General features: G+C 32.9%; 1 protein-coding gene across 2 annotated transcripts; it reads left to right on the top strand.

Moving 5' to 3' along the window:
* Positions 1 to 1,308: 1,308 nt before the first annotated feature.
* Positions 1,309 to 18,946, top strand: LOC148614552 (uncharacterized). 2 transcript variants are annotated; one of them, XM_088588720.1, is made up of 12 exons: positions 1,309 to 2,377; positions 5,099 to 5,161; positions 6,139 to 6,258; positions 7,378 to 7,503; positions 7,867 to 7,992; positions 8,246 to 8,371; positions 10,690 to 10,827; positions 11,405 to 11,530; positions 11,981 to 12,112; positions 12,477 to 12,602; positions 13,236 to 13,367; positions 14,173 to 15,833. In XM_088588720.1, exons 2-11 carry the CDS (start codon positions 5,107 to 5,109, stop codon positions 13,364 to 13,366), a joined length of 1,206 nt encoding a protein of 401 aa, XP_088444846.1. In that variant the 5' UTR covers positions 1,309 to 2,377; positions 5,099 to 5,106; the 3' UTR covers position 13,367; positions 14,173 to 15,833. The 2 variants fall into 2 exon arrangements, with proteins under 2 accessions (XP_088444846.1, XP_088444845.1); XM_088588719.1 differs by lacking the exon at positions 14,173 to 15,833 and adding an exon at positions 15,902 to 18,946 and having other exon boundaries at positions 1,311 to 2,377.
* The last annotated feature ends 529 nt before the right edge of the window (positions 18,947 to 19,475 follow it).

Genomic DNA, 19,475 nt, shown 5'->3' with positions numbered 1-19,475 from the left:
TTGACGATAAAATATTCCGGAATTTAGAAAACATCTTTCAAAGATGATTTAGAATCGTTTTTTAACAAAGTATGATAAACCGCTAACAAGTACTATGTATATTTATGACAGGCGAAATTAACCAAAACCCCAATATCTATGGGATAACACTGTTATCTAAGGGTTAAACGACCGTTATCTATGGGTCAACTAACTGTAACTCTCAATATCACCTGTGAGACATAATTAAATTCCTCTATCTATGGATTTGCAACCTGCTAACCCAAAGATAACGATCGCTATCCCATAGATAACGGAAAATTAATTACCAATACCGTTTGCGATTGATAATTATTTCTAGTTTATTCATTTAAAACACCGTTATATGTGAATTAATTTACGAATTTTCCGTTATCTATGGGTTAGCAGATGCTAACTATAGGATACCGAAGCTAATTCATTGATAACGCAATTAATTCATTGAAAACACTTTGACCAATCAAGTATGTAACAACGATGTATAACCTTTTTGAATCGGGATTTTTACTGAGTATGGCGAATAGAAGTACAGAGAATTGAAAAGTCCTAGTTTTTCATGCTATTGTATTCTGATAATAGTCTTGAATCGAGAGTTTCCAGAAAGTCTTTCGAATTTTTTGGGATTTACATTGAATTAATACCATTACGGACGTAACAAGTTTCGTGGTAGGACTGGGTATCCTCCTTGACAGTTGTGAGTATTGAAGTTTTAAGTTTTGAAAGAGATTGGATGGTACATTTTGCTGATCCAGCTAAGTAACGTTGTTTGTATGGATTCTTGTGGAGTTTGGGATCCAGTACATATACGCTAGGTTACAAGCATCGTCTTTGGTATAGGGACAAAAAGAGGATAACACAGATATATGGTTTTCCACTATCTCTTCTTTGGAGAGTGTGGTAGTAGTATAGGTCTTATTACTGCTCTTATTTTCTACGTCCACCTCTAATAATAAACATTGGATATAATCCGTTGAGGGTCTTGTCTGCTGTTACGACAAAATATTTGTCATATATGGTAAACAATGTTTTGGCTACACCGGGGTCTGAGAAAACTGATGCAGCATTGAAACTCATTGACGTATTTAAAACTTTCATACATTTCCAAATTAAAGAGCTCACAGCCTTTATCCACTCTGACAGTGAATCAGTTTCTTCCTGTTCTCGTTTTATTCATTTTCTCGCATAGTCCTTCTTGGCATCCATCAGAATTTTGAAGTTATAATTACAATTTGTGGAGCGTGGTTCTCGGTTCTTGGGACCTTTTGAAAGGACCTTACGGAGAGATTCGTTATCTATAACGGTGTAGAATCAGCAATAACGTTGATGTAATATATGTTTCAATGTTATAAGGCGTCAAAACAATTTACCATGGATTTCAGAACTTATATGAAATAAGCTAATGTTGTTTACACCTGTACACATTGCTACGTTTCCATTATTATCATCAGTACATCTCTTCATTCGACAGTATTCCACGCTGTTATCATAACAGGCATTACCTAGGCAGCAGAGATTTCGCCAGACATGTAGACACACTATACCTCCTATTTGATAAAAATCACCATAAACAATTAAATCTATGTACTTTTCATTAGCTTCTATATCATCTTTATACGTTCAGATTTATTTTAATATCCACCGCAACTTCGAAAGTCAATTCATATATTTTAGCATTCTCATTATTGAGATGACCCTTTTTCACCCGCAAAACCAACTGCGTTTGTCAATCGTCCACTTGGAATATGAAAACTTCACGACATCTTCTTGCTTTTTGTTGTCCGTTCCATTTAAGGAATTACTGCTATATTTTTTTTCTGTCCAGTCAAAAATAACCTTGATCAAGTGTTGCATACTAAATTGGCGAGTTATTTCTATGTGTACACTACCGTTATTTGGGCTTTTTTTCAAATAGGCAGAAAAATATAAATTCATTCCTTATTATATGATTTCAGTAATACAATTTAACCACTAAATAGTTAAAGAAGGTCTCAATCACATAGCAAAAGTTGTTCTTTGAAATGATAGACAAGATTTCTTAACCAAACAGAAAGCGTGTTACTTCTGAAATGAAATCAAGCTTATTATATTCAAAATTTTGACACGTATAAACTTTTCCAAACGCATTAGTCCAAATTAATTGTGAGCAATTTAACATTTCAACCATGTACTGTTTAAAATCATCATAAAAGGACCCGTTAAGAGGTATTTAATGAACTTTAATAGTGACAGTCATTGTTTATCATTATGGTCATTATCCATTTACGATATAATAATTGGAAACACAATTTAAAGTCTTCTGAACCGTTCATTTTTATAGACAAGTAGAATATTCAGTGTACATATAGTTTTATCGATCACTGTGAGTATAAATATTTAAAGTTTTTCTTGACATGGATTTAAAAAAAAATTTACAACTATTAACACAGGTTTCCTCATCTGTATTCTTTGTTTTTTCATTGATTAATTGTTTAGCTGATCTAGAGTCTATTATGGAGTGTAATTTACTCTTATTGCGGGAAAGGGAGACATTTTTACCGGTGTTACTCTAATTAAGCCAAGACCAATTTACTTTCTGTTCTGCAGTTAAGTGAAAGTTTTTGTAAGAATCAAGGAAGACAGGAAAAAAACTTAAACATGCATGTTAAAAACCCACCGATCTGACTGTAATGTCACTAAAGAATGCTTTCTCTATTTAAAAAGACCATTATTCTGTCTCTAAATCACTTGATATGCTCATAAAATTTTCAATGGAACGTTAGAAAAATGAGCTTTTGACAGAGTTTTGTCATGTTTTTTTTTCAGTGCATTTCAATGAAATTTACCATAGTGATATGGAAAATCCTGTTTTTTCCTTGATTCTAATGGTGAAAATAGTGAATTTGAACTTTCAAAATGGTGGGTTTTTCATACCATGTTTCACGCACTGCTTAATCTTTTCAAAGACTGATATTTAAGCACTAGAAACCGTTTTGACTTGTGTCGATGAAAACACAAGTAGTACAACGTCTTCGTTTGCCACACTAACTTTGTTGAAGTAATATTGTGATATATTTTTTGTGGTGACATACTAAATATCGGATACTAATTTAAGAGGAAATTGTTCATCCGAATCTAGTCCACTTTTCAATTTTTCCTGCATGAATATTTTTGCGCTGTATGTCAGTGAGCTTAGTTGTCCTAGTGTAATGTAGTGCACATACCACTTTAGTTACCTTTTCTTCAAACGTTCCCGGAAGTTTCGGTTTCAAGTTTATAATAGTTTTGCTGTTTCATAAAATTCTTCGAACTTTTGTGTTTTGTTTGTTACCTTGAATGTTCTCCCTAATTGCAAGAAGTCGTATTTCATCGATGTCTAATGAACATGATTTGTGTTTGATTTATGCTACTACCATAATGTGTCACACTTCTGCAAAGTACGTTTGTCTCCTCTTCTGTTTTCAAACTGAATAAAGTGTTAATTGTGAACATATGAATCTCAATCCCTAATCTTTGCCGTTTCTACATGCTTAAGTATGGCTGATAGCTCCGAAAAAAATGTCTTTTGTTATGACTTTGTTGACCGGCGGAATTTCATTATTATATTGTCAAATCGTTTAATTTTGGGGACATTTTCAAAAGTCCATCATTTTAACTCGAAAAAATATTTGCCTGGCTACTGCGATCCTAATCGATTCTTATTGTCGTTGTGCTAGAACTCTTGTGTAATGGAGGAATATAATGCATTTTAGCTAGATCATGTTTTTTAACTTTCTTTAAGAATTTCCACTTTTCATGGCCACGAATAGTTCTTCCCCTGAAGTTCAGTGTAATATTTTCTGTCTCGAAATTTTATTTAATCCTTCTGGTAATCCGTCAGGAATGTAATATTTTTATTTCCATTACAAAATTGTTCAATGTTCTTTTCATCAATCTAGTGGGAAAATAGCACAATTCATATGCTGCTGTTTTTCATGTTTAACCGCTCTTGTTGCGGTTAATTGGACATGAGAGTGGGCGCCAATTTTAGATTGAAAGGCAGTGAATTGATTCCTTGCACAGTGTATTCTCCCATAACATATTTATTTACTTTTAATAAAAAAACTTTTTTTAATAAAAAAGCAGATACATCTTCATTGAAAATGTATGGCTGACTCTGAAGCGTGTTCCGCGATATTGGACCTTATGTTTCCTTGGCGACTACAGTGGCTTGCCTTTTCAAGCACAGTACATTCAGCCTAAATGATTTTGTTTTATTCTGTTCTGTGAAATGTCATGCTATATTTGTATTTTGATCTTTAGGACTATTTCCGAAGCGTTTCAAACAGACAGAAAATAGAAAAAATATGTATTTCATTGTCCTCATTGTATTCATTGCATATTATATATAAATATATAACTTTTTTTAAACTAATGCGCCTCCGAAAAAAATAAACTAATGCAGTAATTCAAGCGATCTTTCACCAGAACGTGCACCTGCAAAAACTCTCCAATACACCAATAAATTAGAAAAAAGACACTGTGATCCCTTATTAGTACTTATCAAGAGAAAACATGAAAACAGAAGCATATTCCGTTTCCCATGTTTTCACTAAATGCACTATTTTGAATAGTTTGAATTCTAACCGACTGAATGATATATTTCAGATTAAGTAGTACTCCTCATAAGAATCATGCAAAATGTGATTCATGGTTGGAAAGCCTACATATTTTTATTTTTGATATTTTGTTTGAAATGTCATAGTAAACTTAAAGTTACATGTGGTTTAAAAATTAAGGGAGATAACTCTGTAAATAACACACAAATACAATAGAATCTATTGTATTTTCAATGTTGATTATCTCCTAAAAGCAGGCAGATATGAATAAATAATTGCACATTTCAAAATATAGACCCATAAAACAACTTACAAAAATAAAAATATGTTGCCTTTTTTGGGGTGTATCACATTTTTCAGATATTGCATGTTTCTTACTAAGACTGCTACTTAAAATGTGATACAGAATTCGGTTTACAATAGTTAAACGTTTATGTAAATTCCGTCAAGGCTTGCTTGATTATATGGTAAAACACACTAATTAATAGTTACATTCATTTTACTAGATATCTGAATGATGAAGAAATCCAAGTTTTTTATGATGGTTGCCATAGTTATAAAAATATCAGGTAATTCACAGTGTTTTCGACTTTCAATTGACTGAAAGACGAGTGTCTAAGTAAAAGTTAAGTCTTGTACTTCAATGAATGAAAAACACCTCAAAGAAAAAAAACAATAGAAAGGAAACTTTGAGGAAAAAGTATGTCATATCTCAATTTAGAATTATACCAAGAAACATGTGTTGATGTGTTTATTTAAATCATAGCAAGGACCTCGAACATCTATTCGCAATTTGAAATATTGCATATCACTTGTCAGACATTTTATGATATAACATATAAGACTTCTTTCATGAAAATCCAAGTAAAAATGCTGCAACAGAAAGATTAATAAATTTAAAATGTGTAGTTCTATTGGTTTGAATTATTACTCTACAACCTTGGTTCCCTTGATTCCTTTAGAAATATATTATAAGTATATATCTGTTTTTATAACCATTTCGACCTTTTCATTACATTACTTTAAACATTCATTAGTTCAAGAATTCTGTGAATGAAGGGTAATAATAAATTACAGAACTGATAAAATCTAGTCAGTAGTCAAAAGGAATAGACAAAATGAAGATCCGTGTAACAAATAGCAGTTTCAGGGTAAGAAACTGGAAATCATTGTAAATCTTCGTGTATTAAAACCAATTGCCCATATAGTTAAAGATAACTATGTGATAAATAAAAAAGATAAAATTTAGGATAAATGATATACTGTGAAGGTACTTTTATTCGTCGGTACCAATTTTCGTGGTTTATGAAAACGAATGGGAAATGTCCTTTTCGTTTGGAACAACGCAAATATGTACCCAACGAACACTAGTTCTTTCATAATACATGTTTGTACATAAAACACTGCGTTAGTTTAGTTACTTCATGATCGATCTTTATTTCAGTAATATACACCTCCTTTACGGCGAACATATCATGAATCCAATTAGATGTTTTAACTGTTTTCAAGGTTTTGCTTTGCAAAAATTGTCATTTTCTTAACAAAGGTGACGTCAAATCGCATGTTATGAGATGTGACGACGGAAACTACTTATATCCATTTTCTTTCTGCGACGGACACCAATCGTGTAGTGACGGCTACGATGAGGATGAAGAAGTCTGCAGAGGTATAAAAAGTTTTATTAGCTTACGTGTTCCTTCGAGCTATGGCCATCACTTGGCGCCCGTCGTCGTTGTCGTCATAAAAAAAAATATAAAAAATCTTCTCCTCTGACACGACCTCAACCGAACTTGGTATGAATGTGTCTTAATGTATTCTGTATTGAACTAATATAGGGATTTTCATCCATTAAAACATTGCTGTCGATACTAAAAAAACGTAGAGGTCAGACAGAAGTTCTTTCCATTTATCTCTGAAACCATTTGGTTTAGCAAAATTCTGACTTAGGAAAAGTATTCAGCTTTATGAGTGAAATCTATCAAGTTAAAACAGGTGTTGCCATGATGTTTCACAAATCGGATCACTATTTACACGCTCTTAATTCTACAAAAAATTTGTTTATCACGTCGGCCGTTACAATATCAAAGTATAAGATGAACCTCATAGTTTCATGGCAGGATATTCTTTCCATCTGGTTACAATTCCGGTTTTTGAACGTAAAACCAAAGGGTCAAACATAAAACCAAAAATATGGAAGGTGTAAAATTGACAGCAAAAATGTGTACCACACAGGCATGAAAAATAAAAGATAAAACATATGCTCAACAAATATCATGACATTTATATACATTGTTGTAATTTTGTTTTTATCAACATATGTTTAACTACCAGTTTGCATTTGACATGTCTCTAAAACTAATTAAAAGTTTAAGATAAAATTTAGAATTTTCAACAAATAATTTATGAATGAAGCATGTTTTTGGTGGTTTTCCGTTGCCTAAATCTAATTTTGTTGATTTCGGATCTTTGTTCACTATTTCCGAATTGTCTGCTGCGCTTGAAGCATGATGCTTGGTTAGAATTAAATGATTCCGCCCTATTGTCAGTGTTGGTCATAAATGTGTTTGCGTGTCGTTTTTTCTTTTTTTTTAGGTTATCTTGAAAGAGTGTCATCGGTATATTTTGTGGATTTGTCTGCAGCTTTCAGAGCTTACTTGAAGGTGTTTTACATTTATTGAAGACCTTTTGTTAAACTCTGTTAGTATTTACTATTTTATGGGGGTCATACGATGGTGCATTTGTTGCGTTTCATCATATCTTTACTTTTTCTATCAACTTTTTGTAGCTTATAAATGTGATGGCTTTTATCAGAAATGTGCTGATGGTCTTAAGTGTATTTGGAAGTGGGGTCTTTGTGATGGAAACCAACATTGCCAAGACGGGTCTGATGAAGTGGAATCATTATGTCGAGGTAATTGTAAAGAATAAAGGGGTTTGGTATAACAATACATGAGTTGCTTTATTTAGTACATCCAGCAGAAGCCAATATTGATTCGATAAATGTTTGAACTTTTGAAGATATTCAAATGGACATTAAAAGCAGACAGAAAGTGTGACAAAAGAGTCCTTTCCTTTTACACCTCTGTGCAAAAATATCTTTACATGAAATTTAAAGAGAAAATGAATAAGCTTTGTATTAAAAAAGAAATGGCTATTAAAGTTATTTGAGTAAGAAAAGAGAAAATTATTTAATATCTGAAATAAGTTTTAATCACTGTTTTTCATTCACATTGAGAGCATATGAACTTTACAGTGTTTTTTATATTATTCAAAGATTATAAGTGTCTTATGAATCAGTACAAATGTGCTGATGGTCTACAGTGTATTTCTGCATATGATTTCTGTGATGGTAGAGTTGACTGTAACGATGGTTCTGACGAATTAATTGAAATGTGTAAAGGTAAAATTATTTATACATATGTAAAAAAACACGGGTATATTAAAATAGATTAGTAAAGAAACAACGCTTTTTTGTCTTGTTTAAGATAAACATGTGAATTCTTTTCACAAAAAGTACGTACATCAAGGTAAAGGTTTCTAGAATACAAAAAAGAGACAGTAATTTTATGAAAAAAATTATAATAAGACAACTTTCAGATCCGCGACTAAGACGCATTTACGATATATTTATCAAAAGGTATTTTTATATCCAGATTACGAATGTAAAAGTGGAGCTATTAAATGTGCAGATGGGTCTAAGTGTATTCCAAAATACTGGCTTTGTGATGGATATCCAAGTTGTAATGATAATTCAGATGAAAATACCACCCTTTGTCAAGGTAAAATATTTCTTTTTATGATAAACGCGATGACTTTTTATTTCAAGTTGTCAATTTCCCTTTGTCGGTGGCAATATTCAGTCGAGCTTTACGTATGGAGTAAATCGTCACAGCTCATACGTTATGCCAGAGCCTGCCGAAGTCGTACGGAGTTTTTAAATATCGTATTTAACATCTTACAAATAACATTTTGGAACAAGGCCTTGCCATTATAAGACTTGTCACATGTGATGATGTGGTCAATTGCACCATGAGAACATTTAAAAACAAAAACTGAGTTTGACAATGAAGAAAACGCGCATCAATTTTCCACGACCCAGGTGAAGCCATAACACTGTTTATTCGACATGATACTGTCGTACCAACGGATAAGCCTCAAAAACATAGTCTACAATGCGTATTTCTTCAAATGGTTATCATCGGAAGTGGATGTAAAAATAAGTAGCAGTCATACGACTAATGTTGCTACCACACTCTCAAGAATATATATTCTCAATCGAGAAATTTTCGCGCTGCCGTGTTTTCGCGGTTTTCTGCAGTCAATCAACTTCGTGCAGCTTTAAATTCGCAATCGTTCCTCTAATCGTATCAAAATATCTACTACAGTTGATGTTTTGCATCAAAAGTCATACCGCGTAAATATTGACGATAAAACTGCCGAGAAATTTTTACGGTTTTCAGTAGTTGAAAACCTGAAATCTTTTAAATAATTGTAATATTACTTTCATGGAATGGTTTCCTTACACTCCACACTTATCCATGCAAACAATGCTTCATAGCTTGATCTGCAAAATGTACTGCTCAACCTCTGTCGAAACTTTTAACTTTATTATTTACAGCTGTCAAAGAGGGTTCTCCAGTCTTTCCACGACACTTTCGTAGTGGTATCATGTTAATTCGAGTCCTGAAAAGTTCGAAAGATATTCTTGAAAATCTCCATTATAAATTACTATTCGAATATAATAACATCAAGACCTATCATACGTCCACCCTTCATACTATTATACCCCATACTCACTTGAAATTCCGACTTCCTGTTGTCAAAATGCTAAAATTGGTCATCGATAACGTATTTGTCAAGTGCGACGGACGTGTTTTTTTAACAGACGATAGGCATTCCAATGAGTACAATTTGGTTACTACGCTACTCGCTGACTTCTTCCCTCATTCTAATGAGGCTACCCTTATGGTTGATCTTATCCAAAATAAGAAACATCATTAAAACGGATCCTTTAATCTCAGTTTCCGCTTTATAAATGACGTTTCATCTTTAACAATCCTTGATTCAGAGATTTTATACATCGCATCTGCCCCAAAGTCTTTGAGATAAAAAATCACAACAGGCAGCCTCATAACTTGACCTACTCCTAGAGATCGATGGAAAGGAAAAGCTCGTGACGAAACCTTGTGACAAACTTCACATCACTTTGTGCCGGAGCTCGCCGAAACTACACCTTTTCTACCGTAATAATTTATAGTAATTATGCGTCTGGAACAGGGTTATAATGCTACAAGATGATAGTCATCACTACAAATGTTTTATGGTCGTCATCATGAATTCGTTGATCGTTATGGTGTATCCATCTGCAACATGAAAACTAATTTGTTCACAGTGTGATAGTTCTCTTTTCTTTTAAATCTATCCTGCACGTAACGTTCCATCGGTGGGTTTTTCTAGAGTACTCTTACCTATCTGTCAATCCTCCCAGTTTTTAACGGAATTCGGGTTGCTTATTTGCTTTTTTTACCATTTGCATATTATTTCATATTCTTTGTTATGCATGTGGATATTTCTTATCTAGTTGTTATTCTCTGATTTGATTTTGTTCTTTTTTGTTTGTCATCCGAATTCTGGTTTTCTTGATCTCCCATATTTATTGGAGTATCTTGTATTCATTTTATTTATTAAACTGACACCTCGACAGGAAAAAATAAGCAAAACTCGTATATTAAGAAAGAGTAATCAAAGGAACCAAGGTTATAGCGGTAATCAAAAGAATGTAATCCAGGGACAAAGACCAGACATGGAAAACAGACATACACAACAAAGAACATAAAGTAACTAAAATCATACATACAAAGTAACAAAAGTAAATGAGCAACTCGGACTCCACTAAAAACTGGGAGCATAAAGTTCAATTAAATGATATTGATTCGTCGGATATAACCCTAAGTAATAAAATGCAGTTTTTAACGTAACAATAACAGATTAAAGTACGCCAAAACAAACAAACAAGTAAGTTACCCAACAGAGAAATTTCCCTCATTTTGGATTTACACCGATGAAACGACATAATGAAACTTACATTTCTTTTCAGAGACAACTTGTCCAAACGGCTTTGTGAAATGTAGAGACGGATTGCAATGCATTAATGACGATAACATGTGTTCTACATTTGGACTTTCTATGAACAGCTGTGAAGATAAATCTGATAACAGCGAAGAATACTGTCGGGGTACTGTCATTACATAGATATGGTTTTAGGCTATGCCTAAGATGGACGGAGCACCGTATGCAGCTTCAAATTGTTCCATTAAAATACACTTTATCTACCTATTGTATCCATCGACGTATTAAAAGACAAAACAGAGCCTCCGCACTAGCGCAATCGTCTACTTCTGTGTCTACAAATTTCGTCACTTCACATATTTTATAAACATTCTTAGTTACATTCTACATATAAAGTACGTCGTTGGCGCTCCTTCCACTTAATTATTAAATACTTTTTTTCTACATGTGCATTTTCCCAATAGTATTGTTTTGTTATATACCACTTTACATGGTGCATCCGTTCCGCCGTCCACTCAGTTTTTGTTACAGTTTTCTTTACAATTACTTTTAAAGAGCAACTTGGTATTTTGAGAAAAATTGTGATAGTATGCCATTTGCATGAAGGATGCGATATCAGACTGACCCGATACCAACTTCTGATTTGACAACTTTATTTATATTTGGCCATATTGTTTCAAAGATAGAGGGCACCCCTTAGTGAGCTATGCTCACAATTTTCAAGCTGATTTTACTTTCTTTAGATTATGATTGTCTGCCTGGTATGATCAAGTGTAGGAATGGATTCCAGTGTATCGATGAGTATGAGTTGTGTAGCGGATATAAGAGGTGTACTGATGACAGTGATGAAGATGAAGCAATGTGTAGAGGTATAAACTACGTTAACATCTATTTAATTTTCATTAATTTCTGAAATTCGTGGTCAGTTCTTTTTGTTGCCTCTCTTATAACAATAGCATGTTAAATAATCTTTTTAAAAAAATACATGAAAATTATTGTTGATTTTATATTTGATACTCCTTGTTTCTTTGTGGAATTTCATATTGCTACTGCTTAATTTTTTTTGTGTGACGTCTTGGTTTCCTTATCTTCAGTCTTTATAAGCAATCTATTCTATTTGGTTCTTCCATTGTGTATATAGCTTGTTTTCATGTTTAGGCCATGTTTAGGGATTTTGACGTATTTTAATTATCCCAATGCTGATGCGTTTTAATTTATTTTTTTGCCGATGATGTAGATGTCAGGTATTCAATGAGCGTCATTTACGGCTTAACTATGTTGCTCTTCGTATATATTCTCCTTTTTTTTTGGAATTTCAGAGATAGAATGTTCACCAGGATATATGAAGTGCAAGAATGGCCTGCAGTGTGTAAAAGAAGACAATATTTGTTTACATGTGTTGTCGAATCCCTGTAGAGATGGAAGTATGGCTGGCGAACAGTTTTGTCGAGGTATGTATGGTGTACATTATCCTTTATGTCTTTTCTTTTCTTTTTCTGTTGAAAAAACGTTAGTTTTTTTTATAAATTTGTTATTAATAATAAGTTAATAGCGATACAATTCACAAAATACTTAACAGTAGACGATAGATCTGTTAATATCGAGTATTTAAAACACTTACGATTCACCGATGATAGAACTGCTTATCCAAGAACGTTGTTTACCAAATGGTCCAATATATGTTCCGATGTTTATAAGAAAAGCACAAATGCAAGATTAGAAGTAATGTACGTGAATATTACAAAGCTTTTTGGTAGAATGCTAAAAAAGGACATAGATTTACAGTAAAGAGGCTATCACAAATTATCTTTATAGATTACCAGTGTAAAGGAAGTCATATCAAATGCAGGGATGGCATTGAATGTTTTGACAAGTTCGAGGCATGTGATTCTAGATCAAACTGTGCAGATTATTCAGATGAAGACCCGGAGTTCTGTAAAGGTATAAAAAAGGCAGTGTCTTTGATACATTTGTCTTAAATATTCACAATAACAAAATACCTAAGCGTCAGCAGTGGGATGATACAAATACATCGAACCCAAAACATTGCCTAAACATAAATACATGAAGTCGAAACGCTCTATATACAGAATGAAGCGAACCAAATTAGAAAGATTGCACATAAAAACTGAAGATAAGGGAAACAAGACGTCACACAAGAAATCAAGTTCTAGCAATATGAACTCCAACAAAAAAACCGGGAGTGATATCAGGTGCTTCGGAAGGGTAAGTATAACCTGCTCCGCCGGTGGCACGCGCCATATTGCAAGTGAATATAATCCGTTAATAATAGCAACAATTTTGCCCCATTTAAGGTTTAAAGTCAAAACTATTAAACTTTTGATTTTCACACAGAATGCATAAAAACCTAGATGTAATTTTATACTAATCCTTCATCGATATTTGTCGTATAAAACATGTCATGGTGGATTAAAAAAATGTTGCTACCTAACTTACAGGGAAGGGTGTTTTTAAATTCCGGAAAGATAACAAATCCTGCTTGATTACCAACGCTGTATCTTTGTTATGAATTAAAGTCATAAGTTTTTAATATGGTATTGTATTGGTTTTCAGCAATAGACTGTGGTCCGGATTCTTTGAAGTGTGCAGATGGTACGCAGTGTATAACGCACGAGCAGCTTTGTGACGGGAGAGTACATTGCATGGATAAATCAGACGAAAACGGTGTTCTTTGTCAGACTTAAGGTAAATTAAAATAATAATTTGAGGTGTGTTAAAGGCATTTAATAAGATAACAAATGTATTCATCTTGTATGAAAGAGCACATCGTTTTAAGTTTCTTATATATATATATATATATATATATATATATATATATATATAAACGTCTCAGAATGTGAAGAGTCTATTCACTACACTGCTCTATCGGATCAAATTGATACAAGGAAAATATGTAAACGTATAGAAAGGTCTGAAAAATTCCCAACGATGTTAGAACTGTCAAATTTGCGATGCAAATTTTTGGTCGTTCCCTCCGCGGGACTCGAACTCGTACCGCTGTGACATCTATGGCAACACCGCCTGCACAAAGTCCAACGCCCTAGACCACTCGGCCAGCTAGGCTATATAAAATATAGCTTTCGCTGGCCGGGTCAGCATTTTTGACAGTTCAACATCGTGGAGAATTTTTCAGACCTTTGTATGTGTATATATATATATATATAAATATGTAAACGTATAGAAAGGTCTGAAAAATTCCCAACGATGTTAGAACTGTCAAATTTGCGAAGCAAATTTTTGTCGTTCCCTCCGCGGGACTCGAACTCGTAAATTTCCAAATGAAATTACGGAACAAGAACGTATTAATAAAGAAACATGCTTTATTCAAAAGTATAAATCGACATTTTAACACTTGAAAATAAGTTGGTAAAAATATATAGAAGTATAATAAATACTAGAAAGATGAATAATGATAGATTTTTTACCAAGACGTTATATATAGCTGTACTATTTATAGTGAATGCCACTTTCACTTTCGCTTTAATTATAGGTATAATACCACTATTAAGGGGAACCAGTGGCCTGCACATACCAGAAAGTAGTCCGTAAAAAACAAAGTAGTTCTTAGGATGCATTATATATTTTTTTGTGATTTAGCCGGTATATGCAAACTTGGTATCATCTGAAAGCTTATCATGTCATACATGATACAACAATTTTTGAACTCTGATGTAGAGAATAATTTGTCAGAGTCTGGATCTTAAGCCCATTGATTTGTCAAATTTCCAAAAGGAAAGCAGTATTTTTAGTACCTGTCTACTTTCACTTCACCGTTCTTTCTTAGAAGCCATTAAAGGTATGCTGCAAATTTTATGAGAGAGTCTTTAAAGGGTCCCTCTATGATAAAACCTATTAAAGTTCATTTTAACAAACAAAATGGGATCTTGAAAATTGCTTAATTCAACATAGAAAGTAATGGGACTTTTAATAGTGGTTTTACACCTATAACGCGAAGTCGCCAAGTAACTCTTAAAAATGTCTTTAACCATGATTATCTGCAGAAGCAGTGAAACCGGTAGGAGAGGAAAGATATGACTTTATACATTCATTTGTGTGATTTGTAATTGTATTGTATCTATAAATACAAAACAGTGTATTTCCGACTTCTTGATATATATACATATACACGTCTCAGAATGTGACGACTTTTTATTTCCGATATTGATAAGACCACAAAACGACGTTTTGAGAACAAATATCATTTTTTTATTTTTACATGGGAAATACGAAAGAATAATCAAGGGAACCAAGGATATAGCTGTAATTATAGCGGTATTATTCAGATGAAGACGCTGAGTTATGAAATGGTAGAAAAAAGGCATAGTAATTGTCTTATATATCGGCGAAAACAGAATACCGCAGCGTCAGTAGTGGGATGATTTAAATACATCAAAATCCCAAAACATGGCGTAAACGTGATTACATGAAACAGAGACGATTTACATACAGAATGTCGAATCAGTAAACTTAGCAATAAACTAATTTTACTGAATCAAAAGAATCGTCTTATTTTGCATTAAGTATGTAAGAGACAGCATTTACATTCATATATGGAACACAAAATCATCAACTGATTTCATTGGGACATGGTATAGCCAATAAAAAGCTGTACGCTAATGGATGTGTATTTGAACTAAAAATAACACGGCATACCATATAAAAACACTTTGCAAGAGGACGCGTATGGAACCGTCTAAATACCAACATATATCATATATTTTGATAAAACTATGCTCTTTTTTGTATATGTATTACAAGTGTTTGTTTAAACCCTATATATTTTACCCTATATAAATACCCGATATCACACCTCTAGACCTATATATCATACCCTTTATCACACACCTGGACCTATATTGCATACCCTATATCGTACCCCTACACAGATCATACTTGAAGTATAGTTAAAATATATGATGTAATGAACATGACATGTCAAAATCATTATCAAGCCGATACTCCTATATTACCCCAAGGGCGATAAAGGTCTAGGGTTGATATCATATGTGATAAAGATTTTGACATGTAATATTCAGTATGTATCAACCCCTTCAGGCCTGGCTGTAAATATTCAAGTGTTTGTTATTTATCAACAAAGAATTGACTTTATTTTTGTATAAAGTTTCAGGTCATTTTCACTTGCATTTCATACATTAATCGCCATATCGTTGGTATTCAATTTGTATTTTTCTTTATGTTTGTTTGTTTTATTTGTTTAGCGGAAGATACCGGATATGACGAGAGAATAAGGATAAAGGCTAACAGATGAAAACACATGAAATTTTCTTGTTTAAAAAAACTTGTTTTTTATTTGACCAAATCTTGACATAATAAAAACGAACAAATGTTTCACCCACCAAAATGCTCGTAAAATGTCACGTTCGGAGTCTGCGAAGAATAGGAAAAGTATGACACGGTGAACAAATGGGTTCTCATGGATAAACCATAGTGATTCAAAAATTCATTATGACGACTTTTATAGTGATGATTTTAATCTAGAAGCTACATAATCCTGTTCTTGAAACGTAATTATTAGAAGTCAAGCACGGTAAAAATGTCGGCGTAGTTTCTGCAAGCTCTGGCATACCGTAAGAGTCGTGATATTAAAACTCCAAATGCAGGTGTTGCAGGGATATTGCCTTAGATGAGAGGAAAATTGGCAATTCGGACTGAGAAGTCATCGCTTTTGTTGTAAAGTTTGGTCATACGTTTTCCTTGTACATCAACCTCAAAGTAGGGTAAAGATGTGAAGTTGACTTCAAAATGAATGTAGTGTCCTTGACCTCAAGTTCTTTTGGGTAGATGCGATGTATAAAATCCCCAAAACTATGAGTGTTTAAAGACAGCATGTCATTTCTATTGCTATGTGATTTCTTTTAACTAAAAATAACCAAATCAGGTTTTTATGGGTTTAATTTCATGCACCATGTTGATAACAAATCCTTTAAATATTCTTAATCTTTATGTACACTGTGTTTCATGTTAAATTCATTATTTGCTTTATGACCTATTGAAGAAAAGAGTCGTCCGAAACCTGACATTTCATCTCGTGTATCGTTTATACACAGAAAAAAGAGCAAAGGGTCATATATTGGACCCTTGGGCGCACCAGCGTTCAATTGATATATAGATGATAAATTAGTTCAAAGCAAAACTATTATGAGATCTGACGTATAAGCAGCTTTTTAATAAATTCTACTGGATCTCATATTTTTTTTTTCTAATTTCAAAATTAATTCTTTTTGTGGAAAGCCTTACTAATGTTACACTTGTAACTAGTCTTTTCTTCAGTGCTTAAAGTATTTTGACTGATGAGTTGTAGAGTATCCAAAAATAAATCCTGATTGGAACTGATATAGTGATTATTTCGTAAGTAGATGATTATAAATGTACTACTACTAAAACCTACTTTCCAAAAAAAAATACTGATACATAACTACTAGGGAACAGGGTGATAGCGGCAAGAGAGAAATTGAACTCCATTTTTAAATAAAGGCATGGCATAGTTCTTCCTTGGTAAAGGACAATGATTTTTCTGTAAGAGAACGGTTAAAATGCAAGCATTACGGTCGCGCTATCACTTCTTTGAATACCTGCGGCATTGTATTATTTATTATTATGTGAGTCTGCAAGTGATGGAATTTCGTGAGTTTCCCTCGTCTTTAATAAATATGTTGACAGTTTTCCAGTTCTGTTTACCGTCTTTAGCTTTTTTTTATCATCAAGAGTATCGTTTAAGATAATTAGCCTCATTTATTTGCTTTTTAAACTTTTACTCGGACACTTCCAAGTTGATACCTGCAGTTTGTAGCTTTAACATTTGTGTTAGAAAACAATTTCGCTTCCAGATTCCTCTCCGTAGGTTAGAGTTAAGTTGGTTTCCTTGATTACTCTTAAATCACACTATAATCAGTGTTACTCTGGAATAGGCACCCATTTTCATATACGTGCAAACATAGGACCTACCCTATAATTATATAAACTAATAAAAGGGGTTATATACAAAATTAAATTAAAATTTAAAGGAATAGGGCTGTTAGCTATTTATTAAGAAACTTGAATGGTGCGCACGAGTTATAAAACTTGTGCACACGAGTTACTTCATGAAGTGTTTGCACGTGAAGTGATTGACATGTGTGTAGTTCTAACAAACTCGAATTTTGCAAGCTAACAGAAAGTTCAAATCGTTTATCGAATTACCTGTTTGACTGTTTCAGTTCTTTTCATTCAGAATTGTCAACTTTCCTTTTCATAACTCATACGTTATGCCAGAGCTTTTTGTATCGCGTCTAGTCTAGTCTTTAACTTTGGGATACACTATTTTGATTTTCAGTCGAATATTGGTTCCCTTGATTAATCTTTCAGTTTTACTCTCTAATGTATAGTAAGACAACTTTTGTTTTGGTAGTTATGTGGACAGACAATTACTTTTACAGATTCAAAGTGTTTTGTCTGAAAGACAATTTTGTAAGCAAATATTTCTCCTTTTCCCCATATCAAAATTTAGTAAGTTAATTTATCATACCTTTGAATGTCATTTAACAAGTAGATCAATTTTGAGCATATATGAATTAAAACCTGATATGAAAACAGTCTGGTAAGAAACATCTTCAACCTCGAAAAAGAAACAATGAATATAAAACATAAAGACATTAGCAATATCTTGTTTAGATAAAAAAAAAATCATCGAAGGGCACTTTAACATCATCCGTTAACACACATACAGTAAGCTTAATTTACTTTAAGACTGATAAAGAACACCATTTTCGTCTGATTTATCCATGAAATGTACTCTCCTGTCACAAAGATGCTCATGTCTTATACATTTTGTACCGTCTGTGCATTTTAAAACACCCTGACCACAGTCTATCTCTGAAAGCCCAAACCATAGTTTAGGACACTAAACATTAATTCGTAGCGAAGACCTACAACTGAACTTTCGTATCGTCTTACACAATGCTTATATTCATGTTCTTTTTATAAGTGGTCTTGGTTCTAAAGAAATTCTTCGACTGTTAGCATGAATATTATAGTTAGTTAGTTAGTCTTTTAATGACAAATATTGAAAATTCAAAATTAATTGCTCAGATCGCTGACCCTCAAGTGGTAATATAGTTTTATTTTTTTATGCATTTTGTGTATAAGTCGATGGTTTTGTTCAATGGTTATGTTAAACAGCTTTTACTAAAAATGGGACAAATTATTGGTAAGACAAAAGCCGTCAGAGATATTCAGTTTAAGTAAGAAATGAAAAAAAATACCAATCTATTAGCTAAAATGGTTAAGTGAGCCAATCGTAGCAATGCATGCTTCATACACACAATAAAATAAGAATATCAGTATCCTACTCAGGTTGTCTATCTGTCCAAAAATCAATTAAAAAGGAAAATTTGATAAATTTAGAAATTACTGTATTGTATTTGAAGATTTAGAGGGGTCAACCGAGGATCTGACCGTGGCATATTGAGTTGTTGAAAGCGAAATCTATTACGACAAATCTTCAAATAGAGTAAGGTTATGTCCATTCTACTGCCACTTTCAAATACATCTCTGAAAAGGACAATAAAAAATCTCTAGAAATATATCTGCGCATACGTTATTTGAGACAGTAATTCGTGAAAGTGACGCCCTGAAACTTTTGGTTTTATTGATTGAAATTATTCGTGACAACAACCTTTGCCTTAGAATATAAAAATCTTCTTTAGAGGGAAATTTTAAAAGTTCACTTCCCACTTGTTTTGTTTAGATAAAACTACTTTAAACACCAATCTCATGAAATAAATCGTATTAATT

The sequence above is a fragment of the Perna viridis genome, chromosome 6 (genome assembly GCF_037379345.1).
Source record: "Perna viridis isolate PV_CMFRI_1.1 ecotype Kerala chromosome 6, ASM3737934v1, whole genome shotgun sequence".
Classification (NCBI taxonomy): Eukaryota; Metazoa; Mollusca; class Bivalvia; order Mytilida; family Mytilidae; genus Perna; species Perna viridis.
Note: the sequence above shows the minus strand (reverse complement) of the source record. Positions and strands in the feature narration are given on the sequence as shown.

Excerpts from the sequence above, each read along its gene's own strand:
- LOC148614552 (XM_088588719.1), top strand. The coding sequence starts at position 5,107 with ATGATGAAGAAATCCAAGTTTTTTATGATGGTTGCCATAGTTATAAAA. Across the intron at positions 7,504-7,866 it reads AGTGGAATCATTATGTCGAG|ATTATAAGTGTCTTATGAAT; the intron begins GTAATTGTAAAG and ends TATTATTCAAAG. Across the intron at positions 12,113-12,476 it reads TGGCGAACAGTTTTGTCGAG|ATTACCAGTGTAAAGGAAGT; the intron begins GTATGTATGGTG and ends TTATCTTTATAG.